This window comes from Drosophila melanogaster, chromosome 3R (assembly GCF_000001215.4).
Source record: "Drosophila melanogaster chromosome 3R".
NCBI lineage: Eukaryota > Metazoa > Arthropoda > Insecta > Diptera > Drosophilidae > Drosophila > Drosophila melanogaster.
Genome location: NT_033777.3, coordinates 29,075,560 through 29,101,441, shown reverse-complemented (window position 1 = coordinate 29,101,441; position 25,882 = coordinate 29,075,560). Strand labels below are relative to the sequence as shown.

The 25,882-nt window shown below is 44.6% G+C and overlaps 1 protein-coding gene and 1 long non-coding RNA gene across 5 annotated transcripts in view, besides 1 other annotated feature; both read right to left on the bottom strand.

Moving 5' to 3' along the window:
• The window catches only part of Bicra (BRD4 interacting chromatin remodeling complex associated protein), a 45,909-nt gene that overhangs the window by 7,507 nt on the left and 12,520 nt on the right, over positions 1-25,882 (bottom strand). For 3 of the 4 annotated variants that reach the window (NM_001276122.1, NM_143409.4, NM_001276124.1), the window contains 3 exons: positions 4,047-4,210; positions 3,582-3,890; positions 13-3,475 (listed from right to left, as the gene is read on the bottom strand). In NM_001276122.1, the coding sequence (NP_001263051.1) occupies positions 13-3,475; positions 3,582-3,890; positions 4,047-4,210 (3,936 nt within the window). Of the gene's footprint in view, positions 1-12; positions 3,476-3,581; positions 3,891-4,046; positions 4,211-12,594; positions 13,130-25,882 lie in introns of those variants that run through there. The other variant, NM_001276123.1, reaches the window with a different exon arrangement.
• On the bottom strand, positions 4,955-6,074 carry lncRNA:CR45030 (long non-coding RNA:CR45030). The gene has a single exon (NR_125289.1). It is a non-coding gene; the product is annotated as a long non-coding RNA:CR45030 (long non-coding RNA).
• Positions 20,694-22,003: a mobile genetic element.

Here is a 25,882-nt window from a genome sequence, read left to right as displayed (position 1 = left end):
GAGTTTACTCACCTTTAACTTCTATTTTGGGAGCTGTTGAAACCTTTGGTTGCTGCTGCAGAATTTGCTGGGGTTGAGTTAGTGGCTGGGGTATTTGGATAACTTGCTGTTGCGGCTGCAACATCGGAGTTGTCTGTTTATTTGGATCCACGCGCGTCGGCTCATTGATTATGGTAACATTGGGCAGAGCGCCCTTGAGCAGAGCCTGCAGGATGAGCTGCGATTGATGGTCCTGGGGATTGTTCGGATCATGTCGCAGAATCAATCGCTCGCACTGCTCCGACACGGTGAGTGTGAGACTTCCAGTGAGTTGTGGCACCAGAGCCGCAGCCGAGGCAGGGGATCCCACAGAAACCGATACATTGGCGGGCATTCCTGTCAACTGAGGTGGCAGAATTGTAGCTCCTCCGGCAGTTAACGCAGGAGTGGGCGTGGGAACCGGTGGCTGGGCAGAACTGGCTGCTGGCGATGGAGGAGTCGCCTGTGGTATGGCCACTAGCTGCATTTGCCGACCATCGCTGGAGAGCTTAAACCCAGTGGAGTCTGAAGTAATCGTAGGCGCCACCGATGGTGCCGCTGGCTGAAAGACCAACTGGGTTGATTGGGTGGTGGGGGCATGACCTCCGGTTCCTGGTGTTCCGCCCATCACTGTGGCTCCCGGTGGCAGGATCGGCATTATCTGGATCTTGTTCTCCACCGCACTGCTCACCGGCAATGCGGATGGGTGATGATTATGCACCTGTGAGATCTGAATGTTGCCAATCTGACTGGGCACTGCTGTCGGAGTTCCGTGGGTCAGCATCAGGGTGGAATTGCTGCTGCTTGTCACTGGCGTGGGCGTGGTTAAAGTGATGGTGTTTACAGTGGTGGGTTGACTGTTGTTTAGGATGGTACTAGTGCTGCTGCTGATTGTAGTGGTAGTGCCACTGCTCGAGGAGATCATATTGCTTGCGCTGCTGGTCACGTCAGGTTTCTTGGCATTCCTTCGCACCGCGGGCTTCCTTCTTGGTTTGACAACAACTGTCGTGGACACCTGGTTCGAGGATGGGGCAGGAGTTGGCGTCACAACTGGTGCCGGCGCTACCTGCGGCTGCAATGTCATGCTAGGCAGGCTAATGTTTATGGTGGGCGTGGCTGTGGTTGCCTTTGCCGCCGCTGCTGCAGCGGCCGCCTGTTGTGCCAAATGTTGCTGCGCCTGCTTCTGAATTTCCTCTGCTGTGGGCAACCGTGGCGTGGATAGACCAAATGGCGGCACCGCTGCCTCGGCACTTGGATCGATTTTGATGAGGATATTTGGTATTTCGGTGGCTGATTCGTTTCCCGCCGCCTGAGATCCCGTCGATGACTGGGGCTGCGGAGCGGGTATGGTCAAGGTAAAAGGCAGGCCATCGCTGCCATTTTGGTTCGGTATGGAGATCATGATGTCGCCGCTGCTGCCCGTCGTCGCTGCAGCACTCCCTGTGGCAGGCGCGTGGGCTTGAGCTGGCTCTGATTCTGATGCTAGCCCTGTTTCTAGGCCCATTCCATAGTCCTCGTCGTCGTCATCGTCTCCGGTGATACCGCAAAACTTCATCACATCGCCGAGATCCAGCTTTCCATTGCTACTTCGCTGGATCGTCGTTGGGGGTGGCGATGGAGACTTGGCGCGTACAGTTGGCTGTGGCGCGGGCGTGGCGGCGATGGCTATCTTTTGTGGCGTCGGGGGTCTCACTTCAGCGGGTGCTACTGTCGGAGAGGCTGCTGGTGGAGTTGGAGCTGGAGGTTGCTTCTTTTTGCGGGGTCGCGGTTTCTTCTTGGGCTCCGGTATAGTTGTCGCCTGGACAGATTGCTGGGCTTGCTGCACCTGGGACTGTGTTTGCTGCAGTTGATGCTGCAGCTGCTGTATCTGCGCCTGCTGCTGTTGTTGCTGCTGCTGCTGCAACTGAATGGTGGCCATCGCAGCCTGTTGTTGTTGCTGCATCATGGGCACGGGCGTGGGCTGACGCAATGGCTCCGGGGTGACGGCCAGCGGCACATGTGCCGGCGAGGATTGTGTAAAGAGCTCCGTCGTGCTGTTAGCTCCTCCGCTATTCGTTCCTGGAGCCTGTGGCGCCTGAAAAGCGTTAGCTATTTGCTGGATATGCGCCCCATTCAGCTGATTCAGATTGATGGTGGCTCCACCTAGGCTCTGCTGCAAATGAGCTGGCAGTTGGGATATGGCGGTGAGGCCGTTGGGCATCTGAATTTGGGCCGCAGCCAGCTGTAAGTTCTGCAGCTGGGCGGCTACACTCTGGCCAAGGAGCTGGGTGTTCAACGTGGCCGTCGTGGCAAACGGCTGAGATCGTGGCGCCTGCGCCTGGGCCTGTGCCTGTGCTAGAGCCGCATGCAGACCCGTGAGCTGGGTGCCAGACTTGATGGCGCTCTGGAACTGACCTGCCGCCGTCTGATGGATGAGGTTCGCCTGCGAGGACACAATGAAGGTGGGCGCGGCAGCCAGCTGCATTGTCGCTCCATTGGTGCCCACTATCCGCAGCAGTTGTTGCTGTGCCGGCTGCGTCTGCAGTTGGGGTTGCCCGCGGGCATTCTGCTGGATGACGAGGGACGGTGTGGTCGTCAGCTGAGGCGTAGGTGGTCGCAGAATTAGCTGCACGCCCTGCGGATTCTGTTGCACCAGCACGGGCATTTGGTTAAGGAGCAACTGTTGCGGCTGGTTGGTGGTGGCAGGTAGCAGGATCTGTTGCTGTTGTTGTTGTTGCTGCTGTTGGGTGGGATTGTTGGCTTGGCCAGTTTGCTGCGCCGATTGCGAGATCTGTGCTCCGCCGTTCGTGCCCTTCTTCTGCTGCTGGAGCTCCTGTTGCGGCTTGGGCAGTATCTGCTGCGGTGCCTTGCCGGTCTTGCCGGTGGACATTCCCGTGACTCCGGCATTGCTAACGAATCGATGCTGCTGCTGCTGCTGGACTGGCTGAGGCTGCTGCTGTTGCTGCTGCTGGATAGGCTGCTGTTGCTGGGGAGTGGTGGCTATGAGCTGGCCCTGCGGTCCCTGGATAAACTGGAAGACCTGCTGCGCCTGCTGCTGCTGCTGCGGCTGCTGGGAGATGGTGAACTGCTGGGGCAGCATCTGCATTTGTTGGGGCTGCGGGGTTGGAGGCTTAATCGCCGCCGCTGCAATGGCGCCGCTGGGACTCGGGATGGGACTGTCCGCTATCAGGGGACTGCTGCTCTGGTAGTGCTGGAACTGCTGATGCTGCTGCTGCTGCTGCTGCCCCTTCTGACCCTTCGTCGGACCTTTGGCGCTGCTGCTGACCACACTGCCGGCCGTGGCGAACGAGGTGGGCGTGCTGATGGCGGTGGCATTGAACTGTCCATAGCCCCCGCCGCCGCCTGCCACCGCAGTCGCACTGCTGATCGAGGTGGGTGCAACTGTGCTGCTGAAGATCTGGTGTCCCAGCTGTTGCTGTTGTTGCTGCTGCTGCTGGGTTGCCCGCTTTGTGCCCTTCTGTAATTGAAAAATAATAAACATCGAGTTATTAAGTGCAATATGATGATAACATATATCGTATCTAATATACGTAATACTATCTATATGTACAAGATCTACATACCTTATTGAGCTGGATATTATTCGATCCCACCAGAGTGGCATTCAGCTCGTTGCCGATGGCATTTCCGTGCAGCGCGACGCCAATTCCTACTCCGGAACTGCTCCCGGCTCCTACTCCGGTACTCAGACCGGCTCCAGTTCCTCCGGCGGCGGTGGCTATGAGGCCACCACTGGTCACGCCGATGACCGTCGTGGCAGCGGCCGGCGATTGTGAGGGGCTCGGCTGGAAGACGACAGTTCCAGCATTGGGACTGCCATTGGTGAACTGGTGGATGGACTGTCTCCTGCCAGGCGTCGCCGCCTTGCGCTCCTAAAAGTGATGAATTAATTGATCAAATTTAATATTAGATTCTACTAAATATGTGCAGTATTTCCCAAATCTGAAGTCAGTTTCAATACTGAAACCTGCCATACATTCTTATTAAATTTCCAGAAATTGTGCACTTTCTTGCCAAGATCAACTTACGTGTTCCTGGGGATTGCTGTTGGCGTTTACTTGGCTGCCACCGGCTACGAGCACCACATCCTGTGGGAACGGCGAGAGCGATGGCGATGGTTGCAGACGAGGGCTAGCTGAGATCGATGGCGATGGACTGGGCGTCAGAAACGGACCCGGAGGAGACAATATTCCTGGAAACGAAACAAAGCGAAAGCGCCAGGGCGAAATTAATATTTGCTTACAAAATCAGGCGCAAAGTTGACCCAAATATATACGTATATACATATACTGAGTGTGTGTAAATGTGGGCATATCTGGAGCTGCAATCGTTTTTTGGTACGTGACCAAAGTGGCAACTGTCCCCGGCTGCCCCAAGTATATCTCGCAGATAGCACTGCCAACCGGCGGCGGCGAATCTCCCATAATTGTCCGCCATTTCGCAAAGTTGTTTACTCTACCCCTTGGCCGGCCGCACTCCTGGCCCCCCTTTGTGCATACAAAAGCGAGAACTTAGCACATTTTCAAACACCAGCTGAGAGCTGGGAGCCACTCCACTCCACTTCGCTTTGCTTACACACAGCGACACACGAGCCGAAGACAGATACAATTTGGCTAGGGTTTTGGCCCAGAACCAGTTTCATTTCGAGAGTTCTTTGCACTTCTTCGGCTCGAGTATCTTTCCCACTCTTCTTTTGTTCGATTTTCGGGCCTTCAGAGGTGCTGGGAGTAGTTGTCCGCTTTTGGCTTTCAAAATATTGGCCAAAGGCATGGGCAATCTCGACAGGCATTTAATTCAATTGGGAGCTCTTCAAAAAGAAACCCGAGGCGTCGATGGGAGGGCGTGGAGCGAATCGAGCTTAGAGGGAGTTAATCCACCGGATATGGACTCCTTATGGCTTTGCCAAACCATTTGAATTTATTAAATTATTTCTTTTGTCCAGGGCGTACCGTATGGTTCAATAGTTCGTTACTTTATTCACGTAAATTGTATTAAACCCTTCCTTTTCGAAGCTTCGTTTGCAGCTTCCCAGGAATAATTTGCATATATTGCCGCAGCTGGATGTCGACCAGTGAGGGAGGAACGAGGATGTAAATGTGAATGTGGATGTGGGAGCAGGCGGCAGCAGATGCAAGTGAAGGGCTCCAGAAACGAGAATCAAAAGGGAATATAATACTCGAACATTACCAACCTGCCAGCAAGTTGCGTTCGATAACACCCTTTTTTTTGGAAAATTGAAATCAAAATTTTAACTTGGTCTTCAATATATCCTTTCAAACTCTGTAACAATTCTATGATAAATGAATCAATTCATGTGAATATTTTCCAATACTCCAAACGATGAGCCAACACATAATGCATGATCCATCTGTTATAGCCTCTACAAGAGTATGGACAGACAACGAGGAGGATAAGCGAGCATAAGCATGCATCAAAATCGACATCTTCGTCTGGTTGTCGGCAACTGAAAGGCTTTGGAGGTGGAAAAGGAAGGTGCCTTCGATGGTCGGGGATGGGGAGCAGCTGGGCTCCAGTGTTTCCAAGTCTGCTGCCGACGCAGCATCATTATCGACAGCAAAACTAAATGCAAAAGAATTTAACAAGCGCCTCCTGCATCTGCCTATAGAGCGGAGGGCACCTCCTCCTCGTTCTCCTCCTGTTTCTGTTCCTTGCCTTTTGAATGCTCCCCGCTGGCAGCAGTCGTTGCCATTCAATCCTCATCACAAGATGGCCAGAAGGCCAGGGGAGGGTTTGTGTTGGCCGTGATATATTCCTGGCAACGAGTAATGCGAGTCTGCCGCCTTTTGTTGTGTGTGCTCTGCTCGTTGGATGCTTGTTGCCTGAACGATGTTTGTTTGCAGCCACCAAAGGATTGGCATCGGGATTGGATATGGCACACAAGTCCAAATCAAGAGCAACAGCGCCATGCACCTCACACACACACACACGAGTGTGTGCCCATGTGCTCAGCTTCACAACTGAATGGCGGAATCGCGGATAATCCCCTGTTCAGCTTGACTTGCCTTTGACGCTTTTGTCGCAGCATTCTCATTTCAATTATGTAATTACTTTAAACATACGCATTTAAATGAGGGGAAACAACCTTTTATAGCGCCAATTAAATTGGAAATTGTATCTACGGGATTATAATTAGGAACTACTCAATTTGGAGATACAAAAGTCTGATTAATTCCACATTATGAGAAAGTTTGGGGGTCAGCACTTTGTAGATAACCCTATTAATTCCCTATGTGGCCTTGATGGATAGCATGAAGTATTAACCAAAATAATTGAGTTACGCGATATCATAGTAAGTAATAGAAGCATAATCATTGTATCTACCGCATCCAACGGCTGTGTAATAACGGTGGCTTCGATGGCCAGCCAGCGATATCTGTGGCACGACAACTCCCTTTTCCGCAGTCTTTAATTAAACAGTTAGCAGGCGGCGGAAGCGAGAAGGCAGAGACTTCGTAATTTCACACAAAGGCAGACCACAAACGCAACTAACGGGCGGCAGAGATGGGTGGCAAGTGGGCGGAAAAAAAAAGAAATGAAAGAGAAACTAAAGGATAAATTGACAAGCAGACACAGATACACACCAGCCCACCCCAACTTACACACACACACACACAGCAAAAAACGACGCAGCAGACTCATAGATACGCCAAACTTTTTGCCTGGCGAACCACAGATGAGCGCACTTTTGGCTGCCGCCTGACATGGCGAAAATGGTCGAAATGTTAGTATGGATGCATGGATGGATGCTGGATGGATAGATAGATAGATGGAAACTGTGCGAGCTGGGCGGACTAACGTGGTGGGGGGTGGACACCCGACTCCCAACTCCCAACACCCGACTGCCTGACGGCCATTTACTTGAGTGTCTGGGCGCAAAACAGAGGCAACAGCAATGGCAACATCAACGTTCTAAGGACGGCTTTTGAGGGAGATTTACACTGGGCGAAATAGCTAGGGCAGTTCATAAGATCATCTTAGGATGGATGTTTCCGCTTCCTGTTGTGAAAAGTCAATGACTTAATCTATCTCCTCCTTTGTCATGGTATCACAGCGTACTTTGAGGTTTTTCAAGTAACTTACGAAGATTAAACTACATACTCTAGTCAGTAAATAGTTTCATATTCAATCTAGCCTTATTTCTTACCCCCATTTCCTTCAGTGCATCTAGATTCTCAGCCAGAGCCGCGTAATATTTTGCATTTTGTGCCGGGGCAAAACCAAGCGGCTGTTGGTCGCGACTCGTCGCGAGATGAATCCTATTTACAAGGCACAATTCTGACTGAGTGCACACACACTCGGGGAATGGTAGTGGGGTTCCCTATGGGGCGGGGGTGGGGCACGAAGAGGAGTGGTTCGGGCCAGGAGGCAGCTTGTCAAAGTCAGTAAAATTTTAGTCGCTTTGAACGACAGACGTAACTGCAGCACAAGTACAAGAAAAGCGGAGTGGAGGAAGGCAGCTGGAAAAAACTGTGAACTGAAAGGTAGTGGCAAAGTGTTTCTGCTGTTTTTCCTCTGTGCAACTGTAGTGGCACGACCCCCATTTGCCCCACCACTTCCCACAAGGAAAATATATTTTCTAGTGCGCCTTGGAGGTAATTCGGGTTGTTAAGCTGCCTTTGCTAGTAGCAAAGCAAAGAGCCAGATCTAATTGATTAAAATGTGTACAACAAAAAGGGTAACAGGCACTGGCAAACTAATATATGCACTAAATATATTATTTAAATGGAAAAATCACATTTATAACACCCGAAAAGCAAATGAAATATTTAAATTTTAATGGCCACCACTAAATCACAAACACCAAGCATAATATATAGAATATAATAGGTTTTTCTTTACTCGCTGTATGCTAATTTTTAACAAAAATTTAACCCAATCAATAAATATAATTTCCGAGTATTTAGCACATATAATCTGTATCAGCCAAGCATAAATCACTAGAGAAACAAGAAATTCCCAATGAAAATGAGTCGCATTGGCGAACTTTTTGCCAAATCATGCGTTAATGGGATTTATTCGCATTATAACCCAACGGAGTCACCAGATCCGAGCACTCAGCTTCCAGTCCCACCCCACCAAAGCATCATACAATTTTTTTCGCTCCAGTAAATTTCATTTTACCGAGCTATGGGCGAATGAAAAAAAAGTATATTTATATTCGGAGCTCAGACTGCGACTATGAGTCTGGTGTGTCGCCGACTCCAACTCCGAATCCTCGCATCCCAGGACACTTTGGAGGGACCTCCTCCTTGGTCGGTCGCCGAGTGGAGCAGAAGTAGGAAAGCCACCTTATGCTTTCGCATATTTTATGTGGCGGTAAGTGTGTGCCTGTGCTCGTGTCTGTATCTCAGCCTTTGTTGTTTCATTTATTCGGTTGACTGGCATGACCTCAGTACGGCGACTCCTTTCCACCGTGTGCCACCCCAATCCCGGCGAGCCCGCTCCATTGCTGCCCCCCTTCCACAACAACGATTGCTAAGTAGAGGCTGCAGCAAGAGGCGCCGCCATCGTCGTTTTGAAATTTTCATCCTGCGACTCTTTAGCAATTGTTGGTCTTCTTACTTTTACCCTTCTGGAGGACATTACGCCTTCAGTCAGAGGTCTTGGGCACAGCGGGGCATTCCTTTTAATCGCATTGAAATTATGCACTCTCGACTAAGCCCAAGATGGTTATTAATAAAAATAATTGCAGGGCAACCAAAAAGAGGTTCCATGAACTTTGGGTAGAAATCTGAATCTTATACTAGTAAAGATTTTTAAGGATAAAGTGACAAACTTAACTTTTTTTTTTACCTGCCCAGATGTTATTCGAAATATCTTGTGAATGAAATTATTGTACAAAAGCATTAATCCTGTCTAAGTGCCTCCGATGAAAGAATACCCAAAATCACACGCAATTATTTCTAGACGATAATGACCTTGTATTTTCCTTTCGTCAATACAAGGGTATTTCACATATCGGTCTTGAAATCTATTGTTTTCGGATTGTTGTTGCTGATTCAGCTTGCGGATGGCTGATTTCGCTGCCACAACTTCTCCTACTGAGTTTATTTTTATTTTTTCTGCTCCTGGTTCCCTGCATCTGCCTCTCGGCTCGTTCTATTGTCACATTTTGTAACAATGGCAGCCGTGCGCGCGATTCGGACTCAGAAAAAGGAGCCGAGTAAGCGACTGCAGGAGCAACATCATCATCGCCACCATGCTGATCATCATCATCATCGGGGGGGAAAAAAAACAGCAGCAACAACCAGAAGGATGAGAAGGAGAGGAGGAGTTAGGTGGTCCATCCGAATGGAGAACGGCTGAGGACTACTCGCTTTAGCCCCGCCGTATGAACTGTTGATGGTGTTATGGCGATATGTCGCCGACAACGGACTCGCCATCCTCGGGACGACTACCAGGCTCCTCGCCTCCTTCTCCATTAGTCGCACGCGTTTATAAGTAGAAGCATAAAAAAATGTTTGTGCAGAGTAGGAAGGAAAAACAATGCTCTGGCAGGACAGGATGAGAATAAGACAAGCCATGCTCTGCTGCAAATACACAATGAAAAAGATCCTAACAATGGGCATTTGTATATTGAAGGCGCTTTTTATTTCATCTCAAGGTCCAGAGGGTTAAATCGGTATTATTCTCTACGAGCAAGCAATGCGAAATTGGTGAAAAAATAATTTAATGGGCGGCATCAATTGTTAGAAATAGTAATGAATTCAATTCAAGCACCTACAATTTTATTTTCCGTGTATAGGGAGGACGCTGTGACAAATGCAGGAGTGGGTGAATTTGGGGGGATTGGCTGGCCGTCTCCTAGTGGAGCGGATGAAAATGAAATAAAAATCGATAAGTAGAGGCACGTTTGAGTGCCCACCACCCGGCTCACGTACACACGATGTGGATGTGGCTGTGGATGAGGATGAGGATGGTGGACAGACGATGTGATTCCGCTAGATGCCTCGTGTGTATACTTTGTGTATTGTTTGGCAAATTCTTGGAAACGTGCTACTCCCCAGCAACTCCTTCTATTTTGTATCTCTCCTACTTGAGAGTTACATACATATATACATTCGCATTTTGTGTTATTTTCCATGTCTGCCCTCTTTCAAACTCACCCTATTTTGCGCAATTAGATGTCATTTAATGCTTGATAATTCGCCTAATGACAGGAACAACAACATTTTACCGACTGCAATTTAAATTGCGTCTGGCCGAAAGTAAAGGTCAAGTTTCGAGTTATTTTTCCCAGTCTTTCCCAGTCTCAGTGTCTTTGTCAGAGAGCAGCCAAATTGAAAATTAATTATAGATGCGCCATTTAAACTGCGGTGAATAGGTATTTTACCAAAACCTTTCATCTTCGCCCATAAATAATTAAGTTGCACAATATCAAACCATTAACTTAATGCTTTCACTACATTATCACTGTCAATGAATAAAGTTCTCCAATGTATCCAAGTTAAAAACAAACTGTCAAATTAGTTGTCGAACTGTCTGCCAATGACTTAATTCAATAAAAGTGTACATAAGTCAACGACAGACAATACAAACGCTGTGAAAATACTCTCAATTGACGACGCTCCAAGTGACTGCCAAGGCTTCAATTAGTTAAATGGAGTTGTTATCGCCTAAATTGATCCACAATTCAACCTATGGCCACCATAGTGCCACAATTGCGGATAATGCAGCCGGGCATTAAATATTCATTTAATGGCAGCCAAGTGATAAAAGCGAGTGACAGAATCAATCGATACCAGTGCTCACATATCGATTAGGCGACGTCGAGTCCAATTGGGCCACCAACTTATCATGGATCATGGGTTACGGAGCCAAGGTAACCGCCGTTAGTCAAACCAGATACCCGGTATGCGGGTAAAAATTTGTAAATTAATTGTTCCCACCATTGAACAGGTTTTCCTCCGAGTAAGTTATCCGCCAAAATCATTAACACATCTTGCGGAATCGTTGGCTGGCTTTGCCACCACTTTGTGTGGTTGTCGTGGTTTGGCGGGCGTTTGCTGTGGTTAAAGCCACAGCTCTGATGTCAGGACCTGCCCGACTCGTCAAAGCAAAGTCAAACCGCAGCTTATAAGCGGTTTGCCGGCTGCTTGTGCGGCTATGGCCAATTGAAAATGCATTATTCAGGTCTCAAATGAACAATTCCGGCAACTGTTCCTGCCACCGTAAAACCAAATCGCACTGCTTACAGCACACATTCCTTATGTTCGAGCACCGCCGACTCACATGTCATCCGATTTCGTTGTGTCCCAAATAAAGGCAATCCGGGCAATCTCAAACCGTCTTAGCCAGGGGCATATTATAGCCGCAGTCATAGCCACGGCAACAAAGCCAACACACGCACCCCCAGGCGAGGGCAAATGTATCTAATGGATACCAGGACAGGCCAGACAGCTGCAGGCAGGCACTTATCCAGGTACAGTGGGGCCTCGTTGAAGAGTTTTCTTAAGCAGCCTTAAGTACATTACTTTACGTTGCCTTTCAATCCGAATTCGGTTTACCATTTAGTGGAATAACCCAAATTTGGATTTTATTCATAACTTATAAGTTTGGTAATGAATCCTCTTCTGTATTTTGACTCCCCTACAGCAAGGATTAATTGGAATTATAACCATAATGCCTGTGATACACCCACACCCATCGCCCCAATTAGCGCGCGCCCACTGTGGCCCAGAGTATCTAATGGTTACCTATTGGCCGGGCCAAGGCGAAGGGCCACCGAAACAGCCAAGAAAAGGTGCCACCACAATCTGTGTATCCGCATCTGTATCGGTATTTTTCCCTGACAGTCGTCTACTTGTGTGGGTGACGAGTACATCAAAATGTGTTTAGGTGTGTTGTGTTTGTTTGTGTGTGTGTGTGTGTGAGTGAGTGCCCACCAGCGAAGAAGAAACAAAAAAATTGTATCTATATCCCATTTGTTGGGGGTTAAAAGGGGGGTATATGACGATGGTTTTTATAGGGTCACACGAGCGCGCATTTCTTCACAAATTGACGTTGTTCTTGTTGCCGCTGATGTTCTCTGTTGCTTGATGGCTGTGTAAGTGTAAGTGTGTGTATCTGTGTGTTTTGTTATATTGACGTATCTGAGCCTCAAGACGTGCGCTTTACACTTCTGCGCCCCAAAATGCCCCAACAATCACAACATACAGAAGAAGAAAAAAAACTACACATTGAAATTACAAACTGAAACGCGCAGGTCTAATAGTCATTTATATTTATGATATCAATGTGGGAAGTAAATAAGATGAATCAATTGCTGTCCATTGAATATTTCAAATTAATAAATATTGCTTTGATACGTCACTATCCAATGCAAATGCCTAAGCACATGAGAAAAGCTGTTTTTAATGATCTAACTTAATGATAATGTCAAGCAAGTAGTTTAATTGTGTCACATTCAATTTTCTTTAAGTGCATCAGGAGGCCAAACATCATTTGCACGCGTGCTCTTTCCGCTCTTTCCGCTCGAGAAAAGTGAGAGAGCGAGGGGGCGGTGGAGGTGAAGGGGGCGGGGTTATGGCCCAGAGGCATCTTCGAGATACTCACTAAATATTTGCGGATAAATGGTGAAAATTTTGACTGCTTTTGCACTAGACTTGGTTGCGATTTACGCCTCTGTTGTTTTTGGCCCATTAAATGCCAGGAGTAAAATTGGATTCTCTTCCCACTCTCCTTTCCTCACTTCCGTTTTACGGTTTGTTTTGCTTTTAGCCTTTCACTGCACTGACGATGCGAGATGATGCACTTCACTTCACGTTTTGGCCTGGGTTCAATAAATTGCATTTGCATTTACATTTGGCATGATGTGCATGTGACACAGAGAAGTAACGGTTACGGCGGCAGGACAACAAGGACTACGACCACGGATACGGCCACATTCATCGCGAGCCCGGCACGTACGTGAGACTAGAAGCCCGACTCATTGCACTCGACATTTTTATATCCCGATGCGAATACGATATCCTGCCACTGCCACTAGCATTTGCTCTCCTCCAATTCAATACGCTGCCACGCTGCGCTCTTCGCGTCCTCCGCCACCTTGTTGCTGTTGTTGTTTCGCGCGCGAAGGCAAGAATGAGAATGAGAAAGAGAACGAGAGTCTCCGACTCGAGACCGAAAACGAAAAAAAAACAGAAAAACACAACAGAGCGCGCTGTGGTCACACTGGAAAAATACCATAATAATGGAAGAGCGGGAGAGAGCGAGAGTGCAGAAAAATCGAAACCGTGGGCGGAGGGACCAAGGAGCAGCCGTTGGGGGTGGGGGCAGCGCCTTTTGCAAGACGTGTGCGGTGCACCAAACACGTAAAAACACTTAGGCATCCCAGCGACATTAGGCCCCCGGAGAGTGTGAGAGGGAAAAGAGAGTGCCAGAGCGGAACGAAATGCAAAGGACCAAAGACGGCGTTGCCAGATGCAAGAGGCTGAGCTGCTACTCATGATAACAGGTGGTAGCACTGTTTGAGTGATAAGGGTCATGCAAACATGCATTAGTCAACAATCAAGCAGTATGTTAGCCATATTACAAAAGGTCTTCATGGAGTTCTTGCATCCTGGACAGAGCTATGAATAAAGGATTTTTAAAAAAACTTTGCTTTATAACCTTTCCTAAAATATCTTAAAAAAAAGTGCGCATAAGTGTGTTCTTTAGAAACCGATCATTTTGAAAACCTCGCGTCGTTGCAATCTCCTTAAATCCTCTTTTTCTTTCCTACATCTTCAAAAGTTCAACAACATTAACAGCGCCACCTGGCGGTTAGTTTTCGCGCTATGCGTTATGAGCCGTAATCATCAAATAAAACGGTAAGCCGACAAAAAGTGGAAATAAAACTACTTAATCTCACTCTCTCAGCACGTGAGACCCAAAAGAGAGCGCTAGATTTTGGGGCTCTCTCACGTCACGCGCAGCCACCACCAAAACAATAACAACAAATAACGGTAACGACACGGAGCACATCAAAAAGCAACCCTCGAATTTGTGTACAGCAATAACAAAAACAAGCGGCGCTCCGCAGCTCGTGAATCAAAATATGGATATGGATTATAATGCGAGAGTAAAAATGGGGCACCACACACACACACATAGGCATATGGACATCGAGCGATATATTCGACAAAAAGGATGAAATATTACACGTTTCTCTTGTGGACATTTTTGCTTTTCCGCCGTCTTGGGTTCAAAAAGGTTTATGGCCAATTTTACAGTTGCCGACAGCAATTTGCATTCACAAACACACGGACACAAAGGCAAATCAATTGGCAGAAACCTGTTACAAAGGCCAGAAAGAAGAAGAAAATGAAGCAGGCTGTCTAGCCATCTCACTCCCACACCCACGCACTGCATTCGACGCGGTGTACACACAACACGCAACACAATTGAGTAGCATTCAATCACAACACAATTAGCATACATGTGTTGGTTGCTTGTGGTCAAAACTCTCACGCACTGGATAAACCAGATAAAGTATCTCAATAAAGTCAATAAATAGCCGGCGTGAAGAAAAAACTCAAAAGCAATACCAAAGAAAAACAAACAAATTTTTCTATAGACGAAAATTCAGGGATTTTTTCTAGTCATGGATGATGGGGCAAAAAGCATTGATGACAATGCAACTTACTAAGGCGCACAAGTCTAGAACTAATTTGTTGATTAACAAAAAATATTATCTAAACTTTATTTTTCTTTCCCACTTTATGTGTGTTATAATATCATAGTTTACAAAAACTGAAAAAAATAAGTTCCCACACTGGTGGTTTCACTCATAAACATTCCAAAGAATTATGGTTGTGTGTTTGGTTTGCAATCGATAAGCAATTTTCAGAATCTGAATGAACCATGTTTGTATTTCCTACGAATGCCATGGGCAAACAATGGACTAAAATGGAGGAGCACTGTGTAGTTGGTCCTGGTCCATAATCCTCGCAGCCCAGCAGCATTCAAGTAGGTATGAAACGAGCCAAACTGGAGCAGGAATATCTGCCAGGTGCCGAATCATTTTGGGCTTGTTATTTTTGCATATCTATCCGGCAACAGGAATGTAATTGAGTTAATAACAGACGAGCGAAATGGCCGGGAATCAGTAGAACCCAATCTCTGTTTTTTTTTTTTTTAGCTGCCTTTTGTTGATTTTGGCTTTTGGCAGCAGTTTTGCATTCATTTGCCGAAAATACTTTTAGCCGGCTGCGTGTGCAGTGTTTTGGCAACACAAATTTGTCTGGAGGGGGAAAGATGCAATGTTTATTGAATTGAAATGGTTAAAACATATCTACAATCGATTTTTCCATAACGAGGTAATTTGACAGCAAAATAGCTGCGCGATGCATATTTAATACACATATCATTGTGCAGCTTAGCTTGTCTATGTCACGTAACAAAAATCTCTGTTAGATTTCAATTAATATTTCTGCTAATCAGAAAAGTCAGAATCAGACTAAAAAAGTTTAAGGTTACATATTTTTGCTCAATTATTTTTACCATCCCCTGATTGCGTTTCCAGATATTTCCACATATCATTCGATTGCCATTAGGCGACTTATTTACCTAAAACGACAAAAAGATAGGAAAATATTGATTAGCACGGTGAATAGGCTATAATAAACTTGTACTTTAATTAACGGATTTCCAAACCTACGTTGGTTTAATTATGCTTTTCGTGTTAATCAAATCATTAGAGTGATATAACGAGGAGTAAGGAATGGATCGGATTTCACATTCTACAAGTTTTAAGTTTTATGAACGCTAATGATAATAATAATTATTACGATCATAATAATAGCCCACATACGCATCATTTGTAGAGTCCACTTAAAAGAAACACCACATTATCAGAGCCCATGTTAATCGCACAATTAAGACCGCTAAAACTGCATCGAAATCCAGATTTAGATTCGTGCTGATTTGCCTGCCTCGATTGTGAACCCAAATGGCTGTGAAATTGAGATTTCCTACTTAAGCGCAATTAAAATTAACTTCAAATGAAATCGTTAAAATTGATGGGCATTAGGGGAATGGCCGCACAAACGGGAGCAGTTCGGTTGACCGGCAAAACTCCATCCCGGCATCGTCATAAAGGCAGGGGTCTCTGTTCTTCTGGTTTGTGGCACCGACGAGATCCCGGCTCCGAACTCCGAGATTCCCGCTCAGACAGCCTCGTTATTGCCCTCCAGAACCACCCTACTTCTTCATCTGCTGGGCGGCGTTGAATGCGCCGCAATCAATTTGTCGACTAATTGACATACATCAGAGCAGTGAAGTGTGCTTTAAGCGCAATGAGAAATTATATTTATAGCAGCCGGGCATCGTTCTTTTCCTGTTCTACGGACCCCCCCGCCGATTTGCCCGACTATATCCGACTTTGGTTGGGTTAAGACTGGACGAGAGCTGCAGGGCAGATGGGAGGTGGTGGCAGGGATGTGTCGAGGTCATAGGGCAGAACAAATCAAAAGTTAACTACAAACTACCCATAAATCATGCTCATAACTTTCCATTACGTTCGATGGGAAACAGTTCAATTGGATGGACTTACAACGTATGCGATTATTTCCCGAGAAATTGTTCTCACACACACATCTAGTCACTGCTTATATGATAAGTCATAAACAGACAAACCGGCAATCGATTAGAAATCTGCAAATCAAAATCTATTATAATCTACACACACCCATCTCAATTTATCGCAATTCATGATGTCTCCACTTGGTAAGTTCGCATTGATCGCTTACATCACGAATGATTCGTAATGAAGTTCCTCCGCGTTTTGATGTCTCAAAATCAAATTAACGACTTGGGCTGAGTGGCGGCTATTAATAGCGGTTGTCAGTTGATGTACTAATTTTTCAGTGAGCCGCACATCCCATTGCCATTTCGATTCAGATTCGGATTCCCACTTCCACCATCGCCTTGCCACCTCCCCAGGCAATCCCCTTTGAATTCCCCGAGCTGTCTGTTTGTCACTCAACATATGGCGGGGATAATTAGTTTGCTTTCGGTGGCAGCTCCCAGAGCATCCGACTTGTAAGCATCTCTCGTTCCGTTCCGTTCCATCTCGCATCTCTATCTGTACTATCCGCTGCAGTCACATCCGTATCTGCATTTGTATCTGTATATCTCTGGCTGTACTTGTATACGTACATATCTCGCTCTCCATCGCTCCAGCTATCTTCGAGATGTGGGCACAATTGCATTTTGTTTCACATTTCCACAATCGCAGCGCTCGTCTGCAGCTGTCTACATTAATTAATTCCTTTGAATGCATACACAAAAGCATACAAACGCACCCACAATCCGACTATCTATCTATCCACATGCTGCTCTCTCTTTCGCTGGCGCTATACCCGTCTCTTTCGCCACGGCACTCGACACATCGAGTCTGGTTTGTGTGTACATATGTAAGTACTTCGGTCCGTTCGTTGTTTATTCGTTTTATGTTGTGTAATATATCAAATTGGAGTAGAGATGATGGCGAGCAATGCGAGATGCATTTAATAAATATGCAGATGCACAGATGCACCCACGAAAAACAACAGGGTAGCGACAAGGTAGGCTGGGGAGATTATTCCATTGACATTCAGGCGAGCATTGCGATCTCATTTCCCACTCCCCAATCCGATTTGGCACCACGGCCCCATTATCTGGCAGGTCTCCAGATTGACATGACGTGTGTGCGTATTCATATTTCGTGAATAGCGCCCAGATCAGTTGTGACAACTCAAGCGATAGTTAAATGCCAATAAATTAAGTTCTCAAAACAATCAATAGCTACAATACAATAGCTACATTTGCATCAGTTTTAATTAATTGAAGATAGCAGCACTCACAATTTCTCACTGTGCAGTCATATCGTTTAACGTTTCCACCGCAATTAAGATTCCAGCGGCAACTTTGGTTTGTTTTTAATGCTGATTTATTTATGCTCAGTTACGTGTATTTCAGCCATACAGAGCCCTTCAAAGCATCATTATACACGTAGACTGATGAAGTGCCCGCTGCCGGGAGGATGACTAGAACCTGGCCGGATCAGACAGGTGGAGGAGGAGCAGGGCTGGGGAATCAACTGGAGACGGGAACAGGAATCGGATCCCCACTCCCGCTGCCGCTCCCTTCGCTGGTTTCGCGTTTCATCTTCGAGCACCTGCCATGCAATAACCTGACACTTGAGACCGAAACCGAAACAGAACCGAAACATATTTTCCGTTTCACACTCTCTGGCTCACCTGAGCTCACCTTTGCCTTTGCATTTATATACCTTCCTGCGGTGTGATTATCTTCCTCCCGCTCCACTTTGCCAACAAAGTCCCCTGTTTTGATTATGCTGATTGCAACAAATGTTATGGCCATTTTCGTTTCGTTTTGGTGGCTGGCTGGCTGACTGGCTGGCTTGGCTCTGGCTGCTCTGGCTTCATTTTCAGCTTCGCCTGCGTCGTCGTTTGGCTTAAACATTTGTTTGCACTTGACATTAGCAAAGTCATAACACAAATTTCCTGCCTTGCACAGCGAGAGCAACAACAACAACAACAACAACAACAACAACGGGGGCAACAACCATAATAATAAAGCCAAAAGAACACATTGAAGCGGCTTAACAAATTGCTGTCCCAGCACTTCCCATCAGTGCTGTCACTTTGGCCATAATTTACATACCAAATTTAATTTTGAGCTTGAGAAAGATAACAAATAATATTTGCTTTAAAAGTTCATGCCATATTAATTAGGTAAAGATCAAAGCAAGCAAATAAATATATTATGCTGATTTATCATATAACATTCGTAAAGGTCTACTTTTCATAATTACTGACCGTCCGTTTGAAATGCCATAATTTTAATGGGATATTATAAATCGCACTTGCTAAATGGAAAATCTAGCTACTTTACGGCCTAGTTATATCGTCAACACGCCACGTCCCATGGTTGAAAGCACTTTAGACTGGTTTGCCCAGGGGGTGACGGGCAGTGGAGGTGGAAGGACAAGTGAGGCGTTCAGTGAACAGACATCCACAACAAAACGGTAAAATTGTCATTTACAAAAGCCAACGCGTGCACAGGTAAAACTGTCGTAAAAAATACAAGAGCAGAAGCAAAAAGTCGATGGCAGGGGCCACAATAAATATAAAAAACAACCTACCGGCTTTCAAACGCCCGTCGCACGTGAAAGTCAACGAACTGGAACACCCCTGCTGGAGCACGGAGCACGGAGCACGGAGCACCGGGTAACCCCCTTTGGCAGCCATCCCCCCACCCCCTCACATCGCATCACCTGACCTGACCGCCGACTGTTGACGCTGTCTGTCTGCCAACTCTTGGCAGTCACCGCAATGCGAGGCAAGGCAAACGTACAAAATAGAAGGTCTAAGTTGGATGAACAACAGGTCCGGTCCAGCGGGAAACGCTATTACCCATGACCATTGATCCCTCCCCTCCCTTCATCAGAGACCGCTCCACACACTGCCGTTAATACGTTATTGTCGCAAATGTATCCCCGAAATGGGCAGTCAATACAGTGCGGGCGTATAATCAACTTGAGATACTTTTGTAGCCAGGAGATCAAGTATCCGCCTAGGGGAGCGTGTAATTCGGCCAATTGAATTCGTGTTTCCCAGCTTTTTATGGCCCTACAACGAACAAAAACGTAAAAAATAGCCTGTGGGGTGCATAATAAAAAAGGTTTAAGGGTTTACAATCTGCAATCTGGGAATTCAATTGCCAATGTCAGGATAACATTTAAGGAAATTTCATTTTATTTTGAGATGACCGATCTGGATTTGATATTTGACGTAGGTAAATGCAAAGGGATTCATGAAAAATGCTAATATATTTGATTTTAATGTTTCAATGTTTTTATTGTTTCACTTAAGTAATAATATAACAATAATATCGTTGTTCGCGCTTTTTTTTCTAAATATTTTATATTTAAGAAGAACTTCCAACTCGGTGGTACGACTAGAAAGGCACTTTAAAAAAACCATTTAAAAACCAGGCCATCCCATAAGCAACCCCCCATTATGTTCGCTCCGCTAGAAAAGAAGAAAAAGAATTTAACCGACAATTTTATTTTGATTTCGTTACCCGATTCTTTTGGCCAGATTGGCCCGGCCCAGCGACATGTACGCTTTATGGCCAATACGTGTTTAGCCCGACAATGAACAATGAATTTGTTCCGTCTGTGCTTCAGTTACGATTCTGCCCATTTTGCTACTCCTTCGGCACGGCCTGGCCTGGTCTGTCCCCCCCATCCATTTAGTATTACCAAATGGACAGCAATAGAAAACCTTAGAGGGGGCAACGGTAGCAATGCAATGATTCAGACAGCCCTTTTCAGCAATCATTCACTCAATTGATGGATTCAAATATGCACGGCGCGACATCAAAGACCACCACCGAAATGGGGGATCAAAAGGTCAAAGGGGCGGTGATAGCTGGATCCAGGGTGCTGGCTCTAATGGTTGTTGGTTAGAATTTATGCTTCGAGCACATCGAGCCGTGTAATTAGATTGTCACACTGAAGTGGCCGCCGTCCTCAGCCGTTGTCATTTCATTTTGGCCGGATCTATTATGTCCGCTTGACTGAATCACTCCTTTTTCGTGCCCTTCGGAAAAGGGTAAATGCTCTTTAGTTACAGTTCTAAAAAACCAACTTCCAGAACTTAATCAGCTCAAAGAAGCTGGGGTCGGAAAAATCGAATTTTTGAAATTTGAAAGCTGGAATCGTTTGCCCATTTTTTGCCCATGTTTGCCCACCAATTAGTTTTTTTTGCCCACGTCCAGTTTTTGAGATATGAATTTTCGAAAAAGTTCGAAAATTTTCGAAAATCAAAAATTTCGCTTTTTTCAAATTTTTTTTTTTTTAAATCGCAATAACATCGTTTGCCCACGTTTGCCCACCCTTTAGAATTTTGAAAAAATTTATACTTTAGGAAATATAAGGCTTTTAAGTTTACCTCGGTCTAATCAGAGAGTAAATCGTTTGCCCATCTCTTAAAACCAAATATTATCAACAAAAAACGTTTGCCCAACCATTATTATTAGTTTTTATCGTTTGCCCACCCTTTAAAAAACCTTTAACAAAAATTTTTTTTCGATTGCCCACATTTAAAATACAACCAATTTCCTTAGCCCACCTCTTTAAAATAAAAATTTCCAATAAAAAACGTTTGAAAAAAACAAATTTTAAAGGGTGGGCAAACGTAATAATTTATTTTTAAAGGGTGGGCAAACGTTAAAAATGAATTTTAAAGGATGGGCAAACGAAATTATTTAGTTTTAAAAGGTGGGCAATCGAAATTATTTAGTTTTAAGAGTGGGCAAACGAAAAAAACAAATTTTAAAGGGTGGGCAAACGAAATAATTTAATTTTAAAGGGTGGGCAAACGTTAAAAATGAATTTTAAAGGATGGGCAAACGAAATTATTTAGTTTTAAAAGGTGGGCAATCGAAATTATTTAGTTTTAAATGGTGGGCAAACGTTTTTTATTGGAAATTTTTATTTTAAAGAGGTGGGCTAAGGAAATTGGTTGTATTTTAAATGTGGGCAATCGAAAAAAAATTTTTGTTAAAGGTTTTTTAAAGGGTGGGCAAACGATAAAAACTAATAATAATGGTTGGGCAAACGTTTTTTGTTGATAATATTTGGTTTTAAGAGATGGGCAAACGATTTACTCTCTGATTAGACCGAGGTAAACTTAAAAGCCTTATATTTCCTAAAGTATAAATTTTTTCAAAATTCTAAAGGGTGGGCAAACGTGGGCAAACGATGTTATTGCGATTTAAAAAAAAAAAATTTGAAAAAAGCGAAATTTTTGATTTTCGAAAATTTTCGAACTTTTTCGAAAATTCATATCTCAAAAACTGGACGTGGGCAAAAAAAACTAATTGGTGGGCAAACATGGGCAAAAAATGGGCAAACGATTCCAGCTTTCAAATTTCAAAAATTCGATTTTTCCGACCCCAGCTTCTTTGAGCTAACTTAATCAACTCAAAACTATAGTATTGCTTACAATGCTCATTTGAAGTTTAGAGCTGGATATCACTACTAAAATCGAACGACAAATATCTTAAGGGTATGTAAACGCCGGTTTCAAGCGGTGTTCTTATTTCCTGTTTTTGTTTATTCCCTATGTTTAATTTTCCACACAGCTCGGCAAAACAGAAACATTGATTCTTTATGCCGCGTGCCCCGAGTTATATTCAGGTTTCAGTAATTCGAGCCACCGCGCAAGTGTCATATGCCAGAGCGTTCGGTGTAGGGGATAATCACCGCCTGGTTATTAATTAAATGTGCTCTCGAAAATAAACGCAAATAATTTGAATTCTCCTCTCGCTGGTAAACACAACAGCCGCAGACAGCACAGCACGCGAACACAAAGGACGAGCTGGGGAAATGGAGGCAGCACTGTCAAAGGACCCCCGGTCCATTCATTTGGTGTATCTGTGTGTGTATCTGCGGTCTGACAAGGAGTAATTGCAAATTGCAATATGACAAACGCACAAGGATACACGACGGTGGGCAGTTGCATATCTCGAACACACCTGCATAAATAAAACGAGGCCCTAGGCAACGAATGATTCGCACAGAGAGTTAGTTGCACAGAGTTTGGCATCCTAAGGAGTGTTGAGCTTTTCCTTTAAGAGATCCTGCTGTCAGGACTTCAAGAGATGGAATAATTGAACCCATGCTTATAATTCGAAAAATCCCTAAACGATTATAATGCACCTAAACAAAGTAGAAGGTGCAGTTTTTGGAAAATTTATCACTCAATTTTAAGATTTGGCCGAACAAGAAAAAGGCATCATACTATCCTGCCCGAGGACAGTCTTAGAAAATCTCGCCTTATCTTTGCTTCGGACCAAAGAAAACATTAAATATGAAACGTCGAGACGACAAATGAAAGACAAAAAGGATGTGAAAATAAATTCTAGACGATAAAATCAAAGTGTTGCAGACAACAAACGAACCAAAGAGGAAAACAGACCGCAGCAACGACGAAGGAAAACTCAAAAGTTGTCAATTATTTTCACTCTTGCCACAGGCACTTGCAATTTAAATTGATATGAGCCATGGAAATCAGGATGTAGGGGATGTTGTTGGATTTTAAATTAGGCAAACACAAAAGTTGATGTCATATTGCAAGAAGCAACTATTTTTCAAATTTAATGAACGGAGCCCAAAATTGGTTTCCTTTCGAATGTATGTGCAATAAAATATCTTACGGAGCTCTAATGGCAAATATTTAATTATGCCCATTCAAAGCAGATAGATACAAAAAGGAGGGAAATTAAATTCAATTCAAGCGATCAAATGCCCAAGAATTCCGTGCATGATTTTCGCCATTAATTTATCTTTCCTGCCGTCAGAAACATCAATGTAAACTCGGCCGCTACAGATTCATAATTTGGCTAAGCATTCTGTTTATTTTTCCCCCTGTCTCTGGGTCAACTAGCAGCGTTTCGAGCTGAAACGTTGCGGCCCAGGCGATTTGGGGGCACAAAAAAGCCAAAAGGCCGCAACGATTCCGAGGCAATTAGGGCGTGGTCGTTGCGACGCGGTTGAAACTGTGCCAATACTAACAAAAACATATTGCCAAGTGGCAAGAAGCAGCGGTAGGAGGCCAAGTGCGAGGGGCGGACGAATAGTTGCACTCGCAGCTGTTTACAAATTGTGTTTGCTTTAGCATAATATTTAGATATTTTGCGGGCAAGTGTAAGAATTGATGGCAAACAATGCGCGAATGGGCGGAGCAAAAAACAAAAGTCAACAAAATGCAAAAAATGTTAATTATTTGTTTGCACACTAGCACACACACACACACACACACACACAGAGGCATAATCGCCGAGGTGCTTGGCCATTGTCCAGAATTTGTGGCCAAACATCAAAAAGACAGGGGGCTGCAATTGTGGCGGTTTGAGAGCAACCGTTTTGCCATCCTGTCGAGTGCCAATTAGGACCAGAAAATCTAATCCGATTATCGACGGTGGTGCGAGTGGCGGCCGACAGACTAGAAAGGAGTGCAGGATCTGCTGAAAAGATTTTGTGAATGGCTCTCTAAAAACACTTTACCTGCCAGGAATAAAGCAACGTTAATTTTTGCATAGTAGAACATATTGCAAAAGCTCTAGAGACAAGAGTCGCCCCCTTCAAAGTGCCTAAGCTGCTACTTTTCAACATGCATAAGGTTTGCTATGCTTTAATAAATTCTACTTAAATTCTATACTTACAAAAACAAAACATTTTAATATGGTAGATTTTGTTTTTAAATCTTTGCTTGATATTATAATTTTATTTGGCTCTGTATTTATAAAGACATTAATTTCAGCACAAAAGTTAAACAATTTTCGCCAAATTTGCATAGTTCTCAGCCCGCATGGAACCATTGGAAATGAGTCGAAAACAAATCAAACAGTCGGAAAATGCTTTGTAAGCCTCTAAAAATGATTCGCACAATCAAACTTGCACACCTAAATACACTCGAAAATGTAGGCAGATGATGGCAATTAATTGCGAACCCCCCTTTTCAATGGGTCAGGTCAAGTGGGTGGGTGGAAATCGGAAAAACAGAAGTGAGAAATGCTGACAGCCGCGAAAAATGTTGTAGTTGGCCTATTAACAGTCAGCAGAAAATAAGAAAAACAGCAAATGGGAAACGAATAAAACAATTTACAATTTATTTTTTATAATTCGGCGAATTTCGAGCGCTTGCCAAAAATAAAATTCGATATCGGTCCATTCATGCATGGCGCAATAAAGAGGTGTAAGCAAATAAAAGATACAGCACATTCGCTGCGGAAAAATAGTTTATAATCTAAATATTTTGGCTAGTTGCCTGCTCAAACGCATTTTTATTTAATTTGCATTTATTTTTACCACCGCTATCATTTGGTGGTTGCTAACGCCTAGCGTTTCCTTTTGGCCATCGGACTTTTGTGCTAATTGACCGAGTCAACTTGTATGGCAATTCGGATCTATATTGTCAGGGGTTCATTGCCTCGACATGCCAAGTAATCATTTATTTCGCACCGCCTCGTCTTGCAGCAATCAAAGTGCCAAATTATATTAGCCATAAAAACGGAGGCGTAGAAACAGGGGACCGTTTGGATTTTATTACCGACACTCAAAAAAAGAATGCTTCAATTAATATTTGATTGCAAATTATCTGCAACAAAATTGCGATTTCTTAACGATGGAATTACGCAAATGATATGCAGATAGAACTTGGCGAACTTCTCTATTTAGTAAGTTTTATTTATAAAGAACCCAAACTTTTCTTTCACTGCCTAACTGCTTTGTTTCTCGGAGCCTATATATATTACGGTAATTATTTTTTAACCCACAAATGTCAAAGCCGAAAGCCAGCACAGCAGAAACATCAAAAACAGCTAATATTATAACGTTGTAGCCAGCGTAATTTCTCAAAACCCCGCTCTACCGTAATCTTCGTTCTTACCCGCTGGAATCCCTTCAAATTTCGCCTTCTTGTTGAAGCACAACTACGGTCGTAATATTAGCATACCTTTAGATTTACACAATCGGAAGCCATGTGAACGGGTAAATAAATTAAACAATGCCACTGAAGAATCCCATTTTATATTAGATTTTCAACTGATATATTGCATTTTAATACGTTATAGAGCGCCCGAATGAAATCGATTAAATTCCGTACCATAAATTCGTGAGTGGCACCTTTAGAGCCATTATTTTGACCACAACTGTATACACACTCATTTTATGGCCATTTGTGGCTGGCTGTTCTTTTGACTGTCTGTTGGTGGGTCCAACCGGGTGGTTCTGCACCGTTGACCGACAGCATAGTGGTTGGCTAAAAAGGGCGGGAGAGCGAGGGGC